General features: G+C 36.3%; 1 protein-coding gene across 1 annotated transcript in view; it reads right to left on the reverse strand.

Moving 5' to 3' along the window:
- Positions 1–14,037, reverse strand: part of LOC144752361 (butyrophilin subfamily 2 member A2-like) — a 613,785-nt gene that overhangs the window by 243,893 nt on the left and 355,855 nt on the right. Inside the window, exons 6-9 of the mRNA XM_078640296.1 lie at positions 12,839–12,859; positions 9,410–9,430; positions 8,543–8,563; positions 8,438–8,458 (exon numbers count right to left, since the gene is read on the reverse strand). Coding sequence (XP_078496422.1) covers positions 8,438–8,458; positions 8,543–8,563; positions 9,410–9,430; positions 12,839–12,859 — 84 coding nt within the window. The remainder of the gene's footprint in view (positions 1–8,437; positions 8,459–8,542; positions 8,564–9,409; positions 9,431–12,838; positions 12,860–14,037) is intronic.

Genomic DNA, 14,037 nt, shown 5'->3' on the forward strand with positions numbered 1-14,037 from the left:
CTATAATGGTCAGGCTACATTTTTTACATCAGAAATTAAAGCCAAGGAATTCTTAGATAGCCTAACATGAGTACGAGGATTTTCTGACCTCAGGCCTAATAGCTGAATATCCACTCTATATCGAGACTGACCTGGACAGAATTTGTCAAAATGATTTAAGGCTGATTATAGTTTAGCACAGAGATCGCATGTAACACTCCTTAGGATAACATATTTTTACTGTCTTGGTGGTCTTGATGGTCCCGGTTGGCTCACCTATAACTGTCTTTCATGTATACTTCATGTGTACTTCACTTTTTTTTGGAAAAAGGAGCTTTGGCTATTGAATAGGTTTATGAGATAGTATATACTGCTTTTTTTTGTGTTGATCTAGCTCTCTCTTTTTTTTCTCGCTCTCTCTTTTATCTCTACTCTCTCTTTAATACATAATATTGCATTTCTTAATTTTATGAGTTTTTCTTGTTTTTGTTTGACCATATAACTCTTTTTTTTTCCTCATTGTGGTACTGGTCATGGGCTGTTTCACCATCACCACAGACTCTTATAGAGTCTAAATGCCTTGGTGGTTGGTGTATGGGGGGTGGAGGGTGCTGGGTAGGGGTAGGGTAAAATATATAAAATTGAGCAATCTCATTCAAAGAAGGCAACATCAAATATTCTTGAGTATGATGGATCAATGGATGTTAATAAGAAGGAATCCGTTTATAAGTTTGTGTTTTGCAATTTGGTGTTGTACGCTTTACTTCGTTCTAAGACAAGGCTCGGGGCCTATCATTTTGGAGGGGGAGAGTAAAACTCTACAGATGGATCAAATGATCCCTATAAGAGGGAATCAGTGTATAAATTTAATGTTTGCAGTTTTTGGTTATATCTTTTACTTAGCTTTGAAGACCAGGGTTGGGAACTATGATCTTAGATGGGGAGAGTAAAACTCTGCAGCTGGAATATCGCAGGCCTTAGTAATGGAAATAAACGGGCACAATTATTTCAACTGTTACGACAAGATCCCGTCGATATTCTATGCTTACAAGAGACCCATATTGCTGAATCTGATAAAGAATTGCTAAAGATTCCTGGGTACAATGTGATTGTAGCCACTTCTCAAACCACTAAAACACGGGGGGTCGCTATCTTGGTAAAATCTGCAATTGGTGATGCTAGACGCAGACTAGCTGATCAACAAGGCAGATGGGCTATAGCTCAACTAAAATTAGGTCTTACTATCTGCACACTATATGGGTCAAATTTGGACGATCCCCTATTGTTTAGTGACCTAGAAATAGAATTGGCTTCTTGGCCGGGCCCCCTTATTATTTGCGGGGATTTTAATATCACTTTAGGAACCTTTATAGACAACCAACTACCTTTGAACTATAAAGGACGTAAGCCTAAGGTTTATAGAGCCCTACGCCAATTAATGGATAGCCATAATTTACTTGATGTCTGGAATATGAAGAAAAAAACCGATTCTGGATTTACGTATTTTTCATACCCGCACAGCAAGTATGTCCGAATTGACTATATTTTGACATGTTTAGCTGAATCGGACTTGGTTGATATAATCAAATCCCCAAAAACAATTTCCGATCACAATGCCCTGACTCTCATATTTGATCTGTCGAACTTTATCAGACCCAAATACCAATGGTCTTTTGATAGGAAGCTTCTTGTCAACCCGGAATTTGTAACTCATATAACTTCCTGGGCTCAGGCATTCTTCGATTGTAATCAATTCAGCACACCCAGATTGATCGTATGGGACTGCTTCAAAGCAGCACTAAGGGGCGAAACTATATCTTATGTGGCTAAGTCTAAAAAGATAGAGGATAGCATTAACCTTAAGCTTAAATTGGAACTATCTAATCTTGAGGCGCATCACGCTACCCAGATTCATCAAGGAGACTCATCCTCTGACACTCTTCAAAAAATACTAGTTTTAAAGACTGAAATTAATAGCTCCTTAACTCGAAAAGCCGCTGAAACATATCAAGCAAATAAAAACAACATATACGAATCCGGAGAAAACGTAGGTAGGCAACTAGCCCTACGAACACGCCAAAAACAATCTTATAACAAGATAAAGATGATTGAATATGAGGGTCTGCAATACACCACTTCACAGGATATTGCAGGGATTTTCCGGAAGTATTACCAGAAGCTATATAAAAGTGAAGATTTATATTCCGGTGGAGATATAAAACAATTTCTCGATACATGGATCCCAGCTCTAGAACCCAATCCTCTGATTGAAGAATCAGTTAAAGAAGATTTTGAAAGAGAAATCTCAATCACGGAATTGGAGCTTGCTTTAGCTGATCTCGCAACCGGCAAGGCTGCAGGGCCCGACAAAATTCCTTTGGACCTTTATAAGGCTTTGTCTAAACAAATACTTCCATATCTACTGGATCTTTTTTTGGGGGTTCAATATCATGCAACACCGCCTGAATCCTGGAAACACACTAATATAGTGATTTTTCCCAAAAAAGGTAAGCCGCCACAGCTTCCTTCTTCATATCGCCCCATATCCCTTATAAACTCTGACTCAAAACTATATGCCAAGGTCCTTGCTAACCGGTTGAGTCGGGTGATCGAGCGTCTTGTCTCTCCGTGGCAGCACGGCTTTATTCCCGGGAAGGGTACTACGGATCATACCCGGAGAGTCATTACCCTATTTGACATCATGGGCGCCACGGGGGGAGAGATGTCGTTGATACTTCTCGACGCCGAGAAGGCTTTTGACCGTGTCTCATGGCAATTTTTGTGGAACATCTTGGAACTTAATAACTTTGGACACAAGTTCATTAATGCCATAAAGGCTTTATATGTTAACCCAAAGGCTAAACTCTCCATCTGTAGTTTTGAGTCAGAGTTTATCGAGATACAAAGAGGCACGAGGCAAGGCTGCCCCTGTTCCCCGTTAATATTTTCCCTTTATATTAATCCCCTAATTTTAAAGCTGCTTTCCTCGCCCTTTATTCAACCTGTTAAGGTGGCTCTATTCTCGACAAAAGTATTGGCGTATGCCGACGACGTGGCTGTTTTAACTACCAATCCTGCTGACGCAATCCAAGAAATTGAATCAGCCACCCAGATCTTCGGTTCCTTCTCAGGTTATTCCCTTAATAGGGACAAAACAATGGTTCTATGCACAAAAAACACTATATTTGAAAGCCCTTATAAAGTGAATCAGGCTACCTATCTGGGGGTTAGCATCTCCTCTGATCTGAATGAAATCAACCACCTAAATTATACTCCTTTAGTTAATAAAATAAAAGATGATCTCAGGAGAGTAGATAATCTACATCTTTCAATAATCGGAAGAGCTAACTATCTAAAAATGGCTGTCTTCCCAAAGATACTCTATCTGTTCCGGGCTATTCCGCTATTGGCTGGAGGTAGTTTTATTAAGATCCTTGACTCCTCCATGTCTAAATTCATTTGGAGCTTTGGAAAGATCAGAAGAGCCTTGCCACTCCTGACTTTACCTCAAGATAGGGGGGGGGGGTAGCTATTCCTAACCTAACTCTATATTTATGGGCAACACTTATTCAACACATGGGTCCTTTATTAAATCGCAAAGATATTACCACAACAATTATTACATCTTATATCCCTTCCATTTATGAGCTGAGTCTTGGGTCCAAGTGTCAAGGTCTATTTTTAAGGCAGGTTGAACCATCATACTATAAAAAATTAAGTTAAAAGTAGTTAAGGATGCATGGAATGTTTGGAAATTTGTATCTAAACAACTATTTATTCCGAAATTTACAAAATACACTCCGTTGTGGCATAGTTCGATTCTTTCGGCCTCCCTTAACGATAATATTTCTCGGAGATGGGAGATTTTAGGCATTAATACAGTTGCGGACTTTTACGGTCAAAATACTTCTCCCTCATTTGAGTGGCTACAGCAGAAGTATACTATTCCTGCTACTGATCTTTTCAAATACTTTCAGGTGCTTACATCGATTCATAATTGTGTCCCCAGAATCAAATTAGATAGTATTCACTTTTTCTCAATCATCGGGAAACGCTCCACTAGCATCGGCAATTTATATCAGATGCTGATGGAAAAATCTCCGGATGATTTAGAGCGAGTTGAACAAGCTTGGGCTGTAAGGTTAGGTAATCCTAATATTGATATAGACCTCTCCCTGGCCCTCTCATCGAAACTGTTTATTGCCTCTAATCTTAAAGCCCAATATTACAGAGTTATATATAACTTGTACTCTACACCAGCCAAACTATTTTCTTGGGGATTACGGGCTCACGACAACTGCCCAAGATGTAGACAACCTCAGGCAAACTTAATTCACATGTTCGCCAAATGCCCCAAGCTGGATTTATTAAAGGCAATGATCATGGGATTCTGGACTCAGATATTTGGGAGAAATGTACGAGATTCTGAAACCCTATACTTGATGGGTCATGATGAATCCCTTGGTCATAGCATTGATAAACAAAGAATCATCTTTCTTGGTACCGCAATTTTCCGTATTATTCTGGCTGCCCATTGGAAGGACGTTGAGCCTCCTACGTTTCAAATGTGGCTTAGTCGATTTTTGGCCACATACAAACAGGAGATCTCGATTTATGGTACTAGAGGCAAGAAAGTTATTTGGAGTACAGATTTGGGCCCCAATCTCTAGTTGGTATATTAATTTGAGCCCTTCGGTTCTCCATCCCCCGACCTGAGTGGTTTATTTTCGCATCTCTTAAGCTACATATAATTTATTTAGGTATCCTATGACACTTTTTTTAGATGCTACACCCATGTATATGTATGTAATTTTTTCTTTTTTTTTGTTGTTCTTTTTCTTCCTTCTTACGTTATGTTCTCTCAATGTTGTATTTTGATTCTAGTATCTTTTGTATACTTAACGAATTTGTATTGTCGAATCTTTTTGTTTGAATTTTGCTCAATTAAAAAAAAAAAATGTCACTCAGTCTCCGGAGATGCATCATTCACCATGGCCTCTCCTCTGCCATAGAGTCACATCCTTCTCATGTCTCACCTCCAGGTGCAAGAACTCAGTCAAACTGCCAGCATGAATTAGAATTCCCTTTGGACTGTAATTCATATTTAAAACACTGAGCAGTTCTTCATAATAAGTACTTACTGGGAATCATAAATCCCACACGATCAGGTCAGGGACACAGTGGAACTCTAACACCTGAATCATTTATGAATATAACATTCAAACCCAGTAAGAATAGGAAACACATTTTTAAATATTTATAATAAACTTCTAACATAAACCATAAAATATGAGTGGTACTAAAACAGAATATAAAAAATAAATACAAAGATGCAATTTAGGCATATCGAAAACAGCAAGAAAACTTCTAACAAGTTTATTGTGTCTTCATCATCCTAAGTGCATTATTCTTTATTGAGGTTTTTACTATCTTTGCTTAAGCAGTAAATAGTAAATTGTGCCTGTGATTCTAGGCTTATTCACCCAACATGCTTATGATTTATTGATAAAATAGCAAGTTAGCTATTTCCTGTCATGAATTAGAAACATGTAGGAGAATGGAACATGACCTCTGACAGCTGTAATGTATTTCCCCCCTGTGTCATCTCCAACTGAGGATTGGGCTACACAGGGGATTAACATTTGCCTCTATAGCTATGCCTCGAAGGCTATCTCTTTCTATGATCTGATATCTGATATTCTATTGTATACTACTTGCAATTTGTATCTTATCCTACCTTTTGTTTTGTAAGCAATAACAGGATTTTAAGATATTAAAGCAAGAATTGAACAAGACAAGAATGGCAGGAAATGTGCCAACTTATTTATCATAGAGATAGAATATAGTTAACATTCATAAACATTCTTGGATAGCAGGTACATATGATGCTGACATTTCTAGTATTCCTAAACAGCTTTATAACATCACACATTCTATAAAATAAATAGCAAAGATTGGAAAATGCCCAAAAATTGAATTCCTAGAGTCTGAAGGGACAACATTATTTAAAATAGAAAAGTCTGAACGTGAATTGTCATAGTGTTCCTGACACATCCTCTAACAACTTTAGGCCACTGGGCAGCTCCTGATGGATCTATTAGCTATCACTGCAGGATGCCTGTAGGTAAATAAAGAGTTTTCAAAGTTGGAAAGGGATTCTGGAGCACTAACCCTTATCCCTTGGGCTGTGTTTGGCCAGACAAACACATTCCTTGCACCTTAGAAGAGGGTGGGTTCTACTTGTTTATCATGATGGTTTCTCACACTGCGCATGTTTTCTGTCCTATAGGTAAAGTTGTACTTTGATGATTTGAACATTACATAGCTTGAGCTTTGGCACTGCTGACAGATTTTTACTTCTAGATATAAGTTCAATGTCTTCATACAGCACACACACGAAGCAATGTGTGACTATCCTTGTCTGTTTTTACTTACTGGGAGTGTCATTGACAACTCTGCAATGGCCATTAATGCTCAATGTTGGTTATTATCCTTTCGGTGCGGACATTTGAAGAATTAAGTACTTACAACACTCTCTATGCATCTCTTAATTTATTGGGTTGATATGTGGCATAAAAGCCTCATACCTCATCGATTACAATGGCCTGGGCTTCCCTGGTGGGTGGCTACTATTCCTAATTGGAAAAAAACCAACTAATTCTTCAGTGCATCTCCTGAGCGATTGTTAACTGAAGATAGAGTACTCTACAGAGAGGTAATTAATGTATTTATCCTGCTCATGAGACTTTTAGGATTTAAATAAACACCTCCAGAAGTTGAAGTTTGTTAAATAAAAATAACTGTCTATAAGACATATGGAGTTGTTACTCTATGTACCAATCTATGAATGGATTTATGTTTTGTGGACTGTGATGTCTCGCATGAATCTTCTGAGAAGAAAATGTTTTCTAAATGCAGCTGTTGTCTAAATATGGATAACTATGACAGGATGGCCCAATGACAGCAGGCACTAGACCAAGGTTTTCAACCATGAGAATCACTTCTAAGTCAGAGGGTGTGACAAGATTGACAGGGTGGAACATTTGCCAGGTTATTATAATTTTTAATAGTTTTCATTATCTCCAGATTGTAAATTACAGCTCCCTGTGTTCTCCTCGTATATGCTTTAGGTGACCAGGAAGAAGGTCTTTTACAAAAAGCCTGATTAAAGCCAAGTTTCCTAGGTTATGGAAATGCTTATTTTAGAGATATAGGCAATGAATTTCTAAGACAGGCAGGGCTCAGACCATTACAGATGGAAAATGTAAAATATATTCACAAAGAGGAAGTGGCTTACTTAATAAAAAGACGGGATTGGAAGCTTTCACAAGAAAACTGTAGAACGCATAAAGTGAGGTCAATACATCTCAATGTTGTAAAGACTGGAGAGGAAAACAATATAACATTGGTGCCCTTTTCTTTTGGTATGACCTTAAGCAAGAAAACAATTAAAATGTATATTGTATTCTTTGCACTCTCATAACCGAACTTAAATTTCAGTTCTCATTTCTTAAACTGTTAATATATTTCTAGGCAACATTCCAGAGTCAGAGGCCTAGATGTATCAAGCCTTTTGCGATTCGTTAAGTCGGAAATTTGCAGAATTTCAGCCTTAACGAATCGCAAACGGACATTTTGCATCTTTTGGGATGTATGTGGAATTAGCAAAATAAGGAATCGCAAAAATTTGTGATTCCTTATTTTGCTTAAGCATTTAAGGAATCGCAATTTTGCGGTTCCTTAAATGCCATGTATGAAGCTTTTTTCAATTGTGAATTCAGGTTAAGGAATCGCAAATTAACACCAATTTGAGGTTCGTGTTAATTTGCGAAATCCTTTCAAAACCTAAAATTTTGCAACTTTGAGGGTGGCATGCGACACACATACATGCCCATAGGGCATGTATGTGCGCCATATGCACACACATGTAAGTTTCAGGGGTACAGCAGGGTGTCCATGAGACACCCCTGCACCCTTGAAATAATTCTCAAATTGCGATTAGCAAATTGCGAGTTCGCAATTTGAGAATTACTTCACAATCATTCCTATGGGACTCCTGGCCCTTTGGAATGCATGGGAAATTATTCCTTATTTGTGAATTCGCAAAATGCGAATTCGCAAATAAAGAATTATAAGGAATCTCTAAAAAAAAAAGCGATTTTTTACATACATTCCATTTTGCGAATTCTAAATAGCGATTCGCTAAAAATCACTATTTAAGATTCGCAAAATGGAATCTTGATACATCTAGGCCAGAGTATCAAGTAAGAAATATTTCAAACCTTCAGAACTTTAGACAACATACCAGTAAAGTTCCTGATTATAATGACACAAAAACCATTTTCAAGGCTTGAACTGGGATAGAGGATTTACTCTGTACAGTGGCAGCAAAATGCCACTGCAAGAGATCATAATTCATCCAATGCTTCTATATTAAAAGATAAATGATAGCACTCACCTTTTTCTGTTTGGAGATTTTCTGTGTAAACAAAAACATTTATTATGAACTCACTAGATTTAGTTTTATAATATCCATTTACCATTGCTCAATTTAAATACATACCTCTTGCTTTAATTAAATCACCTATCAGATAAATATAGAGAAGTAAAGGTTAGTATTGTTTTGAGTATGTGCAATTTATTTCTACATTGCTTGATGGTGAAAGTAACCAGATTAAGGACAACTGACAGAGGGTAGTACTAGCTATATGGAAGGTGTTTCCAAGTGTTCCAAATACTTTTTGGAAAATGTCTGAAATAACATATATCCATAAGATATATCGTTTCGAATAGTCAAAGATAGTTTATGCATTTCAAACTGACCTATCACATTAACATTATTGATGCATTAAAAAAAATCCCTCAATCATTTCGATATTTTTTTTAAAGTTTATTACATCATGTTGCCTAGCACTATTCTGGTTAGGGGTCTTTGAATAGTAATACATGTATTGCAGGTTATAAAAAGGATTAAAAAATATCTAATATACAATATGTTGAAATCTTTAAAATCTCCAAACTATTTTGTTTAAAACCAAAGAATTATTTGGAAATTCATTCTTTCGATATGTTTTTTCAGGTGGCCTATAATAGATTATGAATTTCATAATGAGGATTTCCTGAGATTTTGAAAATGGAGTAGAAGTGTCTAATTACAGTGAAATCACTTGGTAACATTCTTGGGGTTTTCTGCTGCTGTGTGGATTGGGAATTGCCTTTCTTTCTGTGTAGAGCACTTCTGTTTTGTATAAAGGAGACATAGTCTAGTAAATAGCCCCTCTGTAGATCAAAATATAGTTCCCAGCATCATGATGAGCAAATATTGCAAGACAGGAAGTAACAATCTTCAGACAAGATGTGTAACAGAAGTACTCTACCTTGACTGGATGTGTGCTTGCCCTTACCCTTGTTTTAATGCAATTTCACATACCTTTTTCCTTCTGAAGAGTGTCTGAAATAGCAACGAGAAATGTGTTACTTGTGGATATTCAATACAGACTGTTGCCAAATTTCAAAGGCAACCATTCAAGAAATGTTCCATGTTTGAATATTTTGACTAGTGTGCTAGAGTGTAATGCTCTAAATTCAAGCAATTCACAAACATCTAAGTACAATGTTAAAAATGATGAGAATAAAACTATCACAACACAATCATCATTTGACAATTTGAATTAAACAGAACAATTGAATCTGCATTTGGAACATTACATGAACAACAACCGTGAGACCAACTCTTCAGCTGTGTAAAAACTTTTCATCTGTGCATAAAAATGACCTTCATATTATTAGGAAATAAATAACAGAAAAACCATTTTGATGCTTTTCATCACTTTCATTAAGCAAAAGTGGAAAGTTTGATAAATATGAGCCTAAGATGCTACTGAGCTGACTTGAGCTGGGTGAAAATGCCATACTTAAATTTGGATTGAAACGTAAATCCTGAACTACTTGGCATCAAGTCAGCTAATAAACACAGCAGCATTATGCAATAGCCAAAGGAAGAAGCCAGATTAGGGTTTCAAATTATACCATCCTAGAGGTGGGTGAGTGCCAAATCATTACAAATGTCACTCAGTCTCCGGAGATGCATCATTCACCATGGCCTCTCCTCTGCCATAGAGTCACATCCTTCTCATGTCTCACCTCCAGGTGCAAGAGCTCAGTCAAACTGCCAGCATGAATTAGAAATCCCTTTGGACTGCAATTCATATTTAAAACACTGAGCGGTTCTTCATAATAAGTACTTACTGGGAATAATAAATCCCACAAGATGAGGTCAGGGACACTGTGGAACTCTAACACCTGAATCATTTATGAATATAACATTCAAACCCAGTAAGAATAGGAAATACATTTTTAAATATTTATTATAAACTTCTAACCTAAACCATAAAATATGAGTGGTACTAAAACAGAATATAAAAATGAATACAAAGATGCAATTTAGGCATATCGAAAACAGCAAGAAAACTTCTAACATTTTTATTGTGTCTTCATCATCCTAACTGCCTTATGCATTATTGAGATTTATACTATCTTTGCTTAAGCAGTAAATAGTAAATTGTGTCTGTGATTCTAGGCTGATTCACCCAACATGCTTTTGATTTATTTATAAAATAGCAAGTTAGCTATTTCCTTTCAGGAATAAGAAGCATGTAGGAGAATGGAACATGAAGTCTGACAGCTGTAATGTATTTTCCCCCTGTGTCATCTCCAACTGAGGATTGGGCTACACAGGGGATTAAGATTTGCCTCTATAGCTGTGCCTTGAAGGCTATCACTTTCTATGATCTGATATCTCATATTCTATTGTATACTACTTGCAATTTTTATCTTATCCTACTTTTTATTTTGTAAGCAATTACAGGATTTTAAGATATTAAAGCAAGAATTGAACAAGACAAGAATGGCAGGAAATGTGCCAACTTGTTTATCATAGAGATAGAATATAGTTAACATCCATAAACATTCTTGGATAGCAGGTACATATGGTGCTGACATTTCTAGTATTCCTTAACAGCTTTATAACATCACACATTCTCTAAAATAAATAGCAAAGATTGGAAAATGCCCAAAAATTGAATTCCTAGAGTCTGAAGGGACAACATTATTTAAAATAGAAAAGCCTGAACGTGAATTGTCATAGTGTTCCTGACACATCCTCTAACAACTTTAAGCCACTGGGCAGCTCCCGATGGATCTATTAGCTATCACTGCAGGATTCCTGTAGGTAAATAAAGACTTTTCAAAGTTGGAAAGGGATTCTGGAGCAGTAACCTTTATCCCTTGGGCTGTGTTTGGCCAGACAAACACATTCCTTGCACCTTAGAAGAGGGTGGGTTCTAGTTGTTTATCATGATGGTTTCTCACACTGCGCATGTGTACGGTCCTATAGGTAAAGTTGTACTTTGATGATTTGAACATTACAGAGCTTGAGCTTTGGCACTGCTGACAGATTGTTACTTCTAGATATAAGTTCAATGTCTCCATACAGCACACACACGAAGCAATGTGTAACTATCCTTGTCTGTTTTTACTTACTGGGAGTGTCATTGACAACTCTGCAATGGCCATCAATGCTCAATGTTGGTTATTATCCGTTTGGTGCGGACATTTAAAGAATTAGGTACTTACAACACTCTCTATGCATCTCTTAATTTATTGGGTTGATATGTGGCATAAAATCCTCATAACTCATCGATTACAATGGCCTGGGCTTCCCTGGTGGATGGCTACTATTCCTAATTGGAAAAAAAAAACTAATTCTTCAGTGCATCTCCTGAGTGATTGTTAACTGAAGATAGAGAACTCTACAGAGAGGTAATTAATGTATTTATCCTGCTCATGAGACTTTTAGGATTTAAATAAACACATCCAGAAGTTGACGTTTGTTAAATAAAAATAACTGTCTATTAGAGATATGGAGTTGTTACTCTATGTACCAATCTATGAATGGATTTATGTTTTGTGGACTGTGATGTCTCGCATGAATATTCTGAGAAGAAAATGCTTTCTAAATGCAGCTGTTCTCTAAATATGGATAACTATGACAGGATGGCCCAATGACAGGCAGGCACTAGACCAATGTTTTCAACCATGGGAATCACTTCTAAGTCAGAGGGTGTAACAAGATTGACAGGGTGGAACATTTGCCAGGTTATAATAATTTTTAATAGTTTTCATTATCTCCACATTGTAAATTACAGCTCCCTGTGTTCTCCTCGTATATACTTTAGGTGACCAGGAAGAAGGTCTTTTACAACAAGCCTGATTAAATCCAAGTTTACTAGGTTATGGAAATGCTTATTTTTGAGATATAGGCAGTGAATTTCTAAGACAGGCAGGGCTCAGACCATTACAGATGGCAAATGGAAAATATATTCACAAAGAGGAAGTGGCTTACTTAATCAAAAGACGGGATTGGAAGCTTTCACAAGAAAACTGTAGAACGCATAAAGTGAGGTCAATACATCTCAATGTTGTAAAGACTGGAGAGGAAAACAATATAACATTTGTGCCCTTTTCTTTTGGTATGACCTTAAGCAAGAAAACAATACAAATGTATATTGTATTCTTTGAACTCTCATAACCGAACTTAAATTTCAGTTCTCATTTCTTAAACTGTTAATATATTTCTAGGCAACATTCCAGAGTCAGAGTATCAAGTAAGAAATATTTCAAACCTTCAGAACTTTATACAACATACCAGTAAAGTTCCTCATTATAATGACACAAAAACCATTTTCAAGGCTTGAACTTGATTAGAGGATTTACTCTGTACAGTGGCGGCAAAATGCCACTGCAAGAGATCATAATTCATCCAATGCTTCTATATTAGAAGATAAATGATAGCACTAACCTTTTTCTGTTTGGAGATTGTCTGTGTACACAAAAACATTTATTATGAACTCACTAGATTTAGTTTTTTATAATATCCATTTACTATTGCTCAATTTAAATACATACCTCTTGCTTTAATTAAATCACTTATCAGATAAATATAGAGAAGTAAAGGTTAGTATTGTTTTGAGTATGTGCAATTTATTTCTACATTGCCTGATGGTGAAAGTAACCAGATTAAGGACAACTGGCAGAGGGTAGTACTGCTATATGGAAGGTGTTTCCAAGTGTTCCAACTACTTTTTGGAAAATGTCTGAAATAACATATATCCATAAGATATATCGTTTCGCATAGTCAAAGATAGTTTATGCATTTCAAACTGACCTTTCACATTAACATTATTGATACATTAAAAAAAATCCCTCAATCATTTCGATATTTTTTTTAAAGTTTATTACATCAAGTTGCCTAGCACTATTCTGGTTAGGGGTCTTTGAAAAGTAATACATTTATTGCAGGTTATAAAAAGGATTAGAAAATATCTAATATACAATATGTTGAAATCTTTAAAATCTCAAAACTATTTTGTTTAAAACCAAATAATTATTTGGAAATTCATGCTTTTGATATGTCTTTTCAGGTAGCCTATAATAGATTATGAATTTCATAATGAGGATTTCCTGAGATTTTGAAAATGGAGTAGTAGTGTCTAATTGCAGTGAAATCACTTGGTAACAATCCTGGGGTTTTCTGCTGCTGTGTGGATTGGGAATTGCCTTTCTTTCTGTGTAGAGCACTTCTGTTTTTGTATAAAGGAGACATAGTCTAGTAAATAGCCCCTCTGTAGAGCAAAATATAGTTCCCAACATCATGATGAGCAAATATTGCAAGACAGGAAGTAACAATTTGAGAATTACTTCACAATCATTCCTATGGGACTCCTGGCCCTTTGGAATGCATGGGAAATTATTCCTTATTTGTGAATTCGCAAAATGCGAATTCGCAAATAAAGAATTATAAGGAATCTCTAAAAAAAAAAGCGATTTTTTACATACATTCCATTTTGCGAATTCTAAATAGCGATTCGCTAAAAATCACTATTTAAGATTCGCAAAATGGAATCTTGATACATCTAGGCCAGAGTATCAAGTAAGAAATATTTCAAACCTTCAGAACTTTAGACAACATACCAGTAAAGTTCCTGATTATAATGACAC

This window comes from Lissotriton helveticus, chromosome 5_1, assembly GCF_964261635.1.
Source record: "Lissotriton helveticus chromosome 5_1, aLisHel1.1, whole genome shotgun sequence".
Lineage (NCBI taxonomy): Eukaryota > Metazoa > Chordata > Amphibia > Caudata > Salamandridae > Lissotriton > Lissotriton helveticus.